This window comes from Ipomoea nil, unplaced genomic scaffold (genome assembly GCF_001879475.1).
Source record: "Ipomoea nil cultivar Tokyo-kokei standard unplaced genomic scaffold, Asagao_1.1 scaffold2761, whole genome shotgun sequence".
NCBI classification, from domain to species: domain Eukaryota; kingdom Viridiplantae; phylum Streptophyta; class Magnoliopsida; order Solanales; family Convolvulaceae; genus Ipomoea; species Ipomoea nil.
Window position 1 is genome coordinate 2,187,709 of NW_017619189.1, and position 12,338 is coordinate 2,200,046.

At 31.1% G+C, this 12,338-nt stretch overlaps 1 protein-coding gene across 2 annotated transcripts; it reads left to right on the forward strand.

Moving 5' to 3' along the window:
• The first annotated feature begins 10,703 nt into the window (after positions 1-10,703).
• Positions 10,704-12,064, forward strand: LOC109157072 (dof zinc finger protein DOF4.6-like). Of its 2 annotated transcripts, none has more exons than XM_019304951.1 (3): positions 10,704-10,853; positions 11,357-11,786; positions 11,826-12,064. In XM_019304951.1, the coding sequence occupies exons 1-3, from the start codon at positions 10,830-10,832 to the stop codon at positions 11,969-11,971; spliced, it is 600 nt and encodes a 199-aa protein (XP_019160496.1). In that variant the 5' UTR covers positions 10,704-10,829; the 3' UTR covers positions 11,972-12,064. The 2 variants fall into 2 exon arrangements, with proteins under 2 accessions (XP_019160496.1, XP_019160497.1); XM_019304952.1 differs by having other exon boundaries at positions 11,357-11,777; positions 11,817-12,064.
• Positions 12,065-12,338: the final 274 nt, after the last annotated feature.

The window sequence follows — 12,338 nt, forward strand, 5'->3', positions numbered from 1 at the left end:
CTTCATCTAATTTCAAATATGGAAAGGTATTGTTCTATTTCTAATTTCAACTAATTATAAATTTGTCTTTTACTATTATTCTATTAATTAATTAATAATGCAAATATGTAATTCTGGGTATTCCTAATTTTATGCCGATTGTTATGAAAAATGCCTGCAATTGTGATTTTTGGATTGTAATTAGGAATTAGGTTTTGTGAAGTGCTAAGTGTTGTACTGCTTAAGTGCTTAATATGCTGTGAATTAGCCAATTAGAATTTCTGGTTTGTGAACAGTAATTAGGAATTAGGATTTTTGAACTGCAAAGTGTTGTTCTGCTTAAGTGCTTAGTGCTTAGTATGCCTTATTGCTTTACTTTCATTAATGAAAGTTGAATCTAACTAGTAACCAAAAATGAAGTGGGTAAAGGAAAAGGTAGGGTCCCAGCTAGCCTAACAGGAAAAACCATTAGATAATGTAGATGAACAATCACAATTTCACATTAGAAATTGAATGATGTAAAACAAATTTAAGGAAATTTAAGGAATTAAGTTCAATATTACAACTCAATTAATTGAATGATGCAATTTTAAGAACATATTGCATTTAAGTTCAATATTTCTTAACATAAGGAATTAAGTTCAAAATTACAATCCAACTTTACACAATTTCTCTTCTTAGTTGTATGTAAAACCATTTCCTTAACTTTTTACTTATTAGTTTGTGAAGAGTTTTACCTAATAAATACAATTTTAAGTTGTTGTAGGAGGAGAAAATACCTGCATTCTCACCAAGGTTAAATGGATTCTCACCAAGGTTAAATGGATTGACAATATTGTGTATTGAGAATGATACCTTAGACAATAGAGGTCATTGATGACTTTGCATCTAGGAAAGCAAATAGACATTTTTTGTCATAATTAGTTTTGTATTTGTAAAATGTTGAAAGTTTTTAAATTTTATTTCAATTTTGTTTACATTAGTATGTTTGTACGCTTATGTAACATTTAAAATTTAGTTATAAAAATTTATGTTAACTTCTAAATATCATATTGGGGCTTTTTTTTTCTTTTTTTTTTTTTTTCACTTGCCCTGAGCCTATAAAAATATAGGACCAGCCCTGAGTATACTAACCAAATAATAAATATTTGTTACACAAATAATGTACTTTAAAAAATGAACCATACAATTAGTGTATTAAAATGTACCTTATTTCACCTTCTTTATCTTTCTTTATTAGCTACATCAAATTTAAATTAACTTAATTATTTTCACTCAATTATGATTGAACAACTTCACAGAAATCAATTAAAGATAATACTTAACACTTCATTTTTATGAATTTACACCTTCAAATACTTATGTGCCAATGATATTAAAAATGCTACAACAAGACTACAAGAACCCACTCAAAATTATTGCAAAGTTAAAATTACCCTAGGATACAAAAAAAAAAAAAAAAAAAAAAAAAGGAAAAAAAGGAAAAAAAAAAATTAAAAAAAAAAGGATAGTGAGGGTAAGCAAATGCAGCTTCGATCCAAAACAACTTTAACGTAAAGTAATTTTCACTGCTGAGTTCTAAAATCCCGGGAGATGGGAACGATAATGCTTGCTACTTTGCTAGTCAATTGTCAACTTTCGTCGTACATATGTCACGTGATGTTTTTTTTTTTTTTTTTTTTTTTTTTTTTTAAATTGTCCACAAAGGCACAAATCATGCAATGTAACGTGGTGGATCTGTCCACAGTTTCTGAGTTCCATCAACCGACCACAGTGCAGGGCTCATAATATCGAAAAATATTATATTAACTCTCATTTTCTACTTTCTACTTTTATTTCACACACAAAATTTTGATATATATATTTATATTGAGATTCACATAAAAAAAAAAAAAAAAAAAAAGTAACTTATCAACGCTGGCTGCCCAAAACGTAAAAATTTAAAAAGTTAAGTTTGAAAATACATAACTACATATATTAAAACTCCACAATATCACATACCGACTCCGCTCAGAAAGAACGTGAAAAGACAAGGAATTTTTTTAACATTGTTCAAGAACAGCTCTCTTAAAATTATTATTCCGGACTATATATATATATATATATATATATATATATATATATATATATATATATATATATATATATATATATATATATAGTCATACTACATGTACTTTTAAATTTTACTCGCTGATATAACAAATTCTGATAAGCTATTTTTCTATGTGAGTTCCAATACAAGATATAAAAGTTCGAATAGCATGGATCCATACCTTTTTAAGACGTGAAATGTGATATCTAAATATGAATAAGCTTTGTACAATATCGTTTTATATGAAATATTTAATATTTTATAGTAAAAATTTAAAAATTTTAATAAATTTATTTTAAAATATTATATTTTAATTAAAAAAATATTATACGTCGTCTCTCCAAGTTTGGTTCTGGACAAAGGGTTAACTAGCCCCCTAATTTGGGTTTTTATAAAATAAAAGTATATATATATATATATATATATATATATATATATATATATATATATATATAAAATCCTAATCACATGAGAACTAGGCTCACTATGCAAACGTGCGCACTGCAAAATTTAGTAGTAGTAGTTGCATGCACAACCACACATTACAGGTTGTACAATGGTAAGATCAACTTAATTACGAAATTATCACCATACTTTTTTACCCAACTTAGTATTTTGATAGTCATTTTTCAGGTACACAATCAATTATTACAAGTTACACAATTCAGCATTGCGGGTTGCACAAAGTAGTTCTCACATTTTTACAAGAAGAGTGGTTCTCATTTTAAAGATTTAATAATTATAAAATATTGGAAAAAGGGTCAAATATGCCTTCGAACTTTAGCTTAAAAGTCAATTAGGCCCCTAAACTTTTTAAAGGTGCAATTACACCCATCAACAATTCATTTAAGTGCAATGAAGCCCAAAAACAAATTAATGACCTGCTATCACAGGTCATTAGGGTTCAGGCCACCTTCCGGCGAATTTTCCGGCAATGAAAAAAAAAAATGACCGGCGAAATTTTTGACAAAAGAAGTGACCGGCGAAATTTTTGGCAAATCTGGGTCGGTTGCTGGTCACCTTTTTTTGGTCGGAAAATTTGCCGGAATGTGGCATGAACCCTAATGACCTGTGATAGCAGGTCATTAACTTGTTTTTGGGCTTCATTGCACCTAAATGAATTGTTGATGGGTGTAATTGAACCTTTAAAAAGTTTAGGGACCTAATTGACTTTTAACCTAAAGTTCGAGGGCATATTTGACCCTTTTCCCTAAAATATTTAGTACTTTAATCGTCAATACAAAAATATTAAATATCAACTTAAAATACAAATAGAATTGTAAATTGTATAAAAATTTAAATAATCAAAAGACAATTCCACAAAGTTACAACTCACAAAGTATCAATATTAAAGTAAATGTTTTTGAATTTTGTTTTTACATTTTTTGGATTTGCGACTGATTTGAAAGATTTATGATTTTTTTAAAAAAATAATGTTATTTTGGGAGAAATAATACATTAAAAAAACAATAGTTAACCGCCGACCACCTAATCTACCGTGATCGAGTCGACACCTAGGCGGCCGATCGCATAAATCACTGATTATGGTGATTTTCTAGGCGGCCGGCCACCGGGCGCGGTTTTTGCAACAATATAATGATAAAGATAGTGCATGTACAGTACTCTTCACTGACTTGTGAACATGAGGTCTGACGTTTATTGGGCGGGATGAATCAGGATATGCCGTGTGAATGTGTGATCTACAGGGTGGTCCCAGTTCATAATCACCTATATATACTGCATGCATTTTTTTATTTTTTATAATTTTGAGAAAATATATACTGCATGCATGGATTCTTTGCAGAGCAATTGTGCCTTAAATTTAGAGTAATTTGTACTGATTTACTTTCATTTGTGGACCAAACATTTTGATCATATCAGGGCTACAAAAATTGGAGATGGATTAATATTATATATATATATATATATATATATATATATATATATATATATATATATTGTAATTGAGTTAGTAGTATTTAAAAAAATAAAAAAAAAATTAAAAAAAAAAAATTAAAAATAAAAAATAAAAAAAGAAAGAAATGTGCGGTGAAGAATGATGTAATTCCAAATCTTGTCTTTTACATGTTTGGTCCTTTAATTACAGTGACATAGGAGTTGTATATATCTGCCACAGGAGGACCACCAATCCACCATGGCCGGTTACGTTGTATTAAATAATGAATACTACGTCACTATTTCAAATTAAACTTTTTTCCGTCTTATATTTCTACTACGAAATATAAATTTTAATCTCTCAATTATTAATGTTAAGTATTATTGATGACTCTCTAATTTTTTATAAGGTAACAATTTTATTCTCTCATTAACATATAAATCGTTAAAGGTGTGGAGCATGCTTAGTTAATATAGGAACAAATTTGTGTTTTTATCAATTCAAAACCTTTTAAAGTGTGTATTAACGGGTCAAGGAATTAACTCATCAAAATTTTAACTTCATGAAAAAGATGGATAAAATCACCACATGAAAATTTAAAATGTCTGTAATATGAGTAAATGTGATAGTGCCACAATAGGGTCTATACTACATAAACATCGCTTATGTATAATAGTCCGTAAATTACACTTACAACAAGAGATGTAAACTACACTAGAAAGTAAAAATTCTTATTTTGTATAAATATATAATAAATAGAAAAAATCACCATCGAGTAGTGATTGGAATCTTCACTCGTTACAAAAAGATAATAATAATAATAATAATAATAATAATAATAATAATAATAATAATAGGGCTAAAATATTTATTTCATATGCTATATATGGCATGTAATTCTTTTTTTATTCAACACTTTAATGAAGTTGCTCTCTCAAATGGAAGGTTATGGATCTGAACCTCAGTGGGGCGATATAGACTATTTGTGCTTTAGTAGATTGAGAAAGTAGTTATAAACAGATATTATATTGTAACAGAGTCAGTAGTACTAAAAGAAAAGCAATGCATTATGTATAAAACGTTATTACACTGCTGGAAATTATGGAATTTACGACCACTTGAAAGTGATCTTAAATCAAGTCGAAAGTAAAAAGTGATCGGAAATAGCAACAAAGATTTTTTCTGATACCAAAATAGGTCGGAACAACGCTTTCTACTTGATTTAAGATACAGAGTGGTCAAAAAATTGTATAATTTCCAGCAGTGTTAGTGCATCACATAATGTTTTTTCAATTAAAGAAGAATTAGTAAATGGTTATCTATAAACAGGGATTTTCTTAATTTTATTTAGTAATGACTAATTTCATTAACCAACCATGTATTCTAGTATTGTACATTAAGTATTAATTTCTTTTAATAATATTCCCTCATAACTGTAAACTTTTTTTTTAAAAAAGTTTTAGTGCATGCCTCAATGTTATTATTCTCATGTTAGATACTAAAGTGAAATTGTATGTATATATACTATGTTACAAGAAATTATTAAAATGTCATACATGAAAATATCATATTCCTAAAATATGAAGTGATGGAATATATTTATACTTTTTTATAAGTTGTGTGTATATAACTGATGTGTCACATTTTATTTTGAAAATACAACATTATTGAAGCATAATGCTATAAATCTCAAGCTAAATTCAATTCAAATTCACTACAACTGTACCCAAAAAACATAAACCTACGAATTTTTAACCTTTTGTTATTTGAATAATGCTATTTTACTCTTCTAATTTTATCTCTTGGCGTGACAATAAAATTATTTTTACTAATAGCCTATCAACCACCACCCGGCCACCCCCACCCAACCCCCTTCCCCCAATGTTTTTTTTTTTTTTTTTTTTTTTTTAAAGAATCTACTTATTAATAACATATAAAAGAAACCAATCAAATATTATCATGTAAAGATATAAAAATTAGAATGTGAAGTTAGGAGGGAAAAATATAGCATTACTTTTTTCTTTTTATTTACGCATCTATTTTTTATAGCAAATTATATTGTGCACCATAGAATTCACCTTACATTGTAGACCTTGATACATATATTTATTTTTAAAATTTAACAAGTCAAAATTAATATGTAGAATATTAAAAATAAATTTATAAAATCTACAAATAAACCCATTTCCAAGAACAATCTTACTACGTGGAACCGGGTCCACAGTCTAAGCTTTGATTTTCTCTATGACGGGCTGATATAATTGGAAGCATTTGTTGAAATTGGTCCATATCCATTAGAATTTCATGCCCATGTTTTTATAAGCATGGTTGATTCATCAACAATCGTTATGCTATGGACCAGTGTCCAACATGCATTGTGGACACGGTAATGGTGCTGTTAGTGGCACCGTTATCTTTCATTATTTTTTTTGTTTTTTTTTTTTTTAAAAAAATTTTAGACCGCTTTGTTATAGGAGCATATGTTCATAATTTTATTACTATATGTTCATAATTGTAAGTTCATAATGTCAGAGCTCCGTGTTCATAATTCCATAACTTTACATTCATAATTGCATAACTGTACATTCATACTTCCATAATTGTATATTCATAATTCCGTAACTGTACATTCATAATTCAATAACTGTAAATTCATAATATTGGAAGCTCTATGTTCATAATTTTATCACTATATGTTCATAATGTCAGAGCTCTGTGTTCATAATTCTATAACTATACATTCATAATTCCATAATCGTACATTCATAATTCTACAAACGAATAACGCCGTTAATACCGTTAACAGCGAGACAAAATTAATTTTTTTTTTAAAATTGAAATGGCGTCGTTTTCTCTGAAAACGACATCATTTTGGACTCGTGTCCACAATGCATTGTGGACAAGAGTCCACAGCATAATTTGCGATTCATCTATGGGTGTACGAAATTATTTAGGCCCAATCAGACATGGATTACCCAAAATTCGAAAGTCCTCCACGATGGCCTACGTTACAAATAGAGGCAAATTATATTATGCACCGCGGTGCATAATGGATTATGCACCGCGCGTCTTTTTTTTAAATGAAAATTAACAGTGTTTATTTCCGCCGTTTCGCACCCTTTTGCAAAAAGTAACTCTGTTATTCAGTGTCATTTTGTATGAACTGCAGTTTCAGTTGAACACAACTACAGTTTCATTTCGATATAACTATAGTTTCATTCGATATTTATAGACTCAAATATGTGAAAATGTTATTTAATTTTATTTTATATACACTATAGTTTCATTAAAACACAACTACATGATCATTTTGATATAATTACAGCTTCATTGTATAATATACACTCAAATATGTGAAATGTTATTCAGTTTCAGTTTATATACACTGCAGTTTCATTTCACTATAACTACAGTATCATTTTGATATAACTGCAGTGTCGGTTTGGATATACTGTAGTGTCAATTGGTGTTTAATACACTAAACAAACGGACTCCGTTAACTCTAACGGCGGACCGTTTCTTTACTTAAAGAAACGGCGTCGTTTTTGACCGCGGTGCACATGCACCGCGGTCTATAATATAACGACTGACAAATAGATGGCGTGGCAAATTATTGTGCCGACTGTGGTCCACATAGCTGTGTAGATTATTGTCTAAAATATCATTGTAAATATTATGAGTAAAAATAATATACATTATGTGTTAGAATAATGTACATTACGTGTTAGAATAATGTACATTATGTAGTGTTAGAATAATGTATATTACGTGTTACAATAATGAAAGATTTGGGGTAATATAATGTACATTATGAGTTATAAAAATGTATGTTGTAGCTGAGCGCGCAAAAAAAATAAAATTAAGCAAAACGACATCGTTTTTGGACTGGGGTCCATACAGCTTTGTGTACCACGGTCCACGCAATGACTATTGACAAAATATACAATTTGTGATATGTTGAGAGTACTTTTGTCATATCTCTCTCATATGATATCCAATTGAATTAGGGTGTGTTTGGAAATCATTTTCTGGTTTCTAGTGTTTGGCAAGAAGGAAAATCAAAAGTCAATGAAAAATGTTCTCTTGGTCAATGGAAAATAAGGCTATTTTTCAGGAAAATGACTTCCCCTTTTTTTGAGGGGAAGTCATTTTCCAAGCCTCACATTTTCTCTCTACCAACACCACGCTGCCATACCTCATATGCACTCTTATCTTCTTTCTTGCTACACTAGTTGGTTCTTCTTCATCTCGTTGCCGTTCACCACCACCAAAATATGTTTCTTTTTTTTTTTTTTTTTTTTTTTTTTTTTAAGTTTTGATTTTTTCTCTCCGATGACAGATTTGGCAGATCTCAGCCACCGGAGATGGTTTCCGGTTGTGGGGACGAAAACCCACAGCCGGAAACCTCCTCGCTGCTTTTCGCATCGTTGAGCTTCTAAAGAAGCTCGTCCTTCTTGACTGACAGTGCTTCGTGCCCAATTGCCTAGCCGACCAACCATTGAATGCCTTGGAATTGATGAAAGAGAATCTGGTGGTTGCCGCCATGAAAGGTAGTGGAAGCCACCGGAAATTGGGGATGAATGGGTTTGCAGCAGTGGAAGAGAACATGATAAAAATCTAGAAATTAATCTTTAAATTTGTGGCCCAAACTGTAGCAACCTTACTTATGGAGTTTTATAATAATAATAATAATAATAATAATAATAATAATAATAATAATAATAATAATAATAATAAAATCATTATTATTCTAAATATTTAAAATTAAAAATAATTTTACTCATTTTCCATAAAATGAACCAAACACATCAAGACAGTTTTCCAGAATACAACCAAACACTAGAAAGGAAAATGTTTTTCAGAAAATGACTCATTTTTTTCAAAAAACATTTTCCAAAAGTCATTTTCCTACTTCTCAAACGAACCCTTAATTCAAGTGTCCATTAAAGCTAAGAGAATCCCTTAAAAGCTTTATGCTTAGAGCTTTTAGAGATTCAAGATAAATCATGGTGATAAAGGTGGACAGATTTTAACATACCCAATTACCCATGGACTAAGCCTTGCAACATGTTGATAGTATTTTTGTCATGAGTTCTACTACATAGATTCCCAAAATTCTACTCCCTCGTTTATACTCCCTGAGGTGGCAAACTATAATGGTTATTTTTATCATGTGGGTCCATAGAAAAATGTCTACATCAAACCATGACAAATCTCTACGACCACCACTACCACGCCACCACCATCACCTGCCACCGCCACACCACCAACACCAAGGCCACCACCACCACACCACAACCACCACCACTATCGTGCCACCACCGCCGCCGCCACCGCCGCCGCCACTACCACCACCACTTATTATTATTATTATTATTATTATTATTATTATTATTATTATTATTATTATTATTATTATTATAACAAATAATTAATATGTTCAATTTCAAGAAAACGAACCAAACAGAAAAAATACAATTTCTTTACTTTCAGTCAAACAGAAAAAGATAGCTTTCTAACATTCAACCAAACACTAGAAAATTAAATTATTTTCCGTAAAATGAGTCATTTTCTTGAAATCATTTTACCAAAAGTATTTTTCAAATTTTCAAACGGACCCTAAGTGAAGAACTAAATTAGCAATTTTTAGTGATAATTGAAGACCAATTGTGTGGACTTTAAAAATTAGAACAAAAATAATTACTCCCTCTGTCCCATTTTACCTGACTTACTTTCCTTTTTAGTTTGTCCCAAAATGTTGTCATCTTTCCAAAATTGAACATCACCATCATTTTACTTTTTTCAAATTAGAGCCGCCTCCACCGCAAGCCAGACCTGTCGAGAGGTTGTAAGTCCGACAGCCAAGTACATCACCTCTTTCGACAAGGAGGATATGAGCATGGATAGGATCGCCTGATCCTGCTGCACCCAGGCCGGGTAGGAAGTGTTGGGAGTCGAAGTTGACGCAACACCATCATCCTCAGCCAGCACCGCCTCCGGGCAAAGCAGCGCACCATTCACGTAGCAGAGTAGGTTCTGTCCGTGGAGGAAGGGGATGAGATGCGTCCTCCAGAACAAATAGTCCCGGCACGTGAGCTTGATGGAGAAGAAATGATGGGCAGCGGAGAGGGAGGGAGACGCCATGGACACCGGTGATGGAGAGCCGTCGGCGGTGAGGGTCCTTTCCGACGATTGAGTGGTGTTAGCGGAAACCATAAGGTTTATCGTAATTGTAAGCTATCTGATACCAGATGAGAGTAGATAATATCGAAATAATGTTTACTGAATAATAATAGTAACAATAGAACTGAATGATAAATAATATGGAGATAATAAGAGTCGTCCTACTAGAGATATATTACTAGAGTCCTAATACCCTTATAACTTTTGCTTTCTTTATTGCTTTTATTTTCAAAACCACATAATACGTATTTATTTTAATTCCTTAAAAAGCATGCAAAAAACAAATGAGACTAACCATTCGGGACGGAGGGAGTATTATACCATAACTATGAGACAAAAGTAATGTTTTTCTCCCTAATTTATATAGGTGAGATAGAGGGGGTGAAAACATGACAAAGCCACGAAGTTCAATAATGTATTTGAATATAATGACAGTTAATATTCCTCCACTATCAGAGATACAATACCTTACAATACTCAATAGAAAATTAATTAATTACTGCCACATGCATATATATATATATACTGATACACACACATATAGCACATAGAACATCCACATGCCATCCGATCCCAAACATTCCTTTGGAGAAACTCTACTCTAATCTAGTGAGATAAAAACTGGTGATTTAATTTTTCTTTTCAAGAAAATACTTTTTTCCTCCCATCATATCCATGGATAATGCTCAATGGCCACAGGTAGACATTACTGTACTGTTTCAAGAACATAAGATCTGTCTTTACTTCTTCTTGCAACTTCTCTTTGATGAATCTATGTCTTGATTCATATGTAAGTTTTTCCACCACAAAATTAAAGTAATAATTAATGGTGGCCTGGTTTTCATAGTGGAAAGCTTCCACTTTACTCTTTTGGTGCATTGATAAAAAGTAGCTAGCTAGAGCCTAGATGAGATGATGAGCTAGAATATTGGAAAGATAAAATTTGTTATATATTATTGGGTTTATTTTCTTTTAATGTTCTCTCATCATATATATTCTTCTGTAAATTAAATGATTTCTTTGATGACCAAGTGTAAAGCATCTGACTTTTTCTTTTCTTTTTAGCTTTATTCCTTTGTTTGTTTCTCTTCTGTATGCTTCTCCTTCATTCCCCTTTTAAACCCTTTTTTTTTTTCCTGTGATCTATCATGAAATTGATGAAAATAAGAATAATTTATTGATGTTTTTTTGGTGCTTTTTAGGAGTTAGTGATGAGACCAATGGAGGAAATAGTACCAATAATTGGAAACAATAAAAGGGGTGAGAGAAAAGGTATTAGGTTTCAGAAAGAGCAGGTTTTGAACTGTCCAAGATGCAATTCTGGAAATACTAAGTTTTGCTATTACAATAACTATAGCCTTTCACAGCCAAGATACTTTTGCAAGACTTGTAGAAGGTATTGGACTGCAGGTGGATCTCTGAGGAATATTCCTGTGGGTGGGGGTTCAAGAAAGAACAACAAGAAACCATCATCTTCTTCAATCAAGAAAGTGGCTGATCTTGTGCCACCTGTCCCAATTTCTGCTGATCAAAACTCTAGCAAGATCCATGGTCATCATCAAGATCTCAACTTGGGAGGTCAACTTTCAGCTATGGAGTTGTTGACTGGGTTCACTTCAATAGGGTTGAGCACTGCTCCTTTCATGTCATCACCATCAATAGTGCCTATTTCTGATCCAAATTTGATTTACTCTCCTGGGATGATTTCTTTGCCTCAATCCAAACAATGCCTAAAGATCTGTTTGGATGGAGCTGATGAAGACAGAGATTGGAACAATGGAGTCTTGAGAGGTGGTGGAGGAGGAGAATCATGGTAAAGAAAATAGTTCTTCAATGTATAATTCTAATCCCAGATTTTTTTTACTTTTTCTTTGTGGATTTAATTTTTAAATATTCTGGATTTTTATTTATTTCTTTGTGAGTGCTTTTGTTTGGATTTCTTGAAGAAAAACTTATATATATATATATATATATATATATATATATATATATATATATATATATATATATATATATATATATATATATATATATATATATATAGAGGAAATTGAACAAGGGTTTTATCAATGTCATATTTCCTCTTTCATTACTTACTATGGTTGTTTTCACTTGCATTATATTCTTGGTTCTTGAATGGGAACCTTAGTTTTTTAGCATATATTTATTACTTTTGGAGGCAAT

Coding starts and splice junctions, on each gene's coding strand:
- LOC109157072 (XM_019304951.1), top strand. CDS start 10,830: ATGGATAATGCTCAATGGCCACAG. Junction 10,854..11,356: donor ATAATGCTCAATGGCCACAG/GTAGACATTACT, acceptor GGTGCTTTTTAG/GAGTTAGTGATGAGACCAAT. Junction 11,787..11,825: donor CACTTCAATAGGGTTGAGCA/CTGCTCCTTTCA, acceptor TAGTGCCTATTT/CTGATCCAAATTTGATTTAC.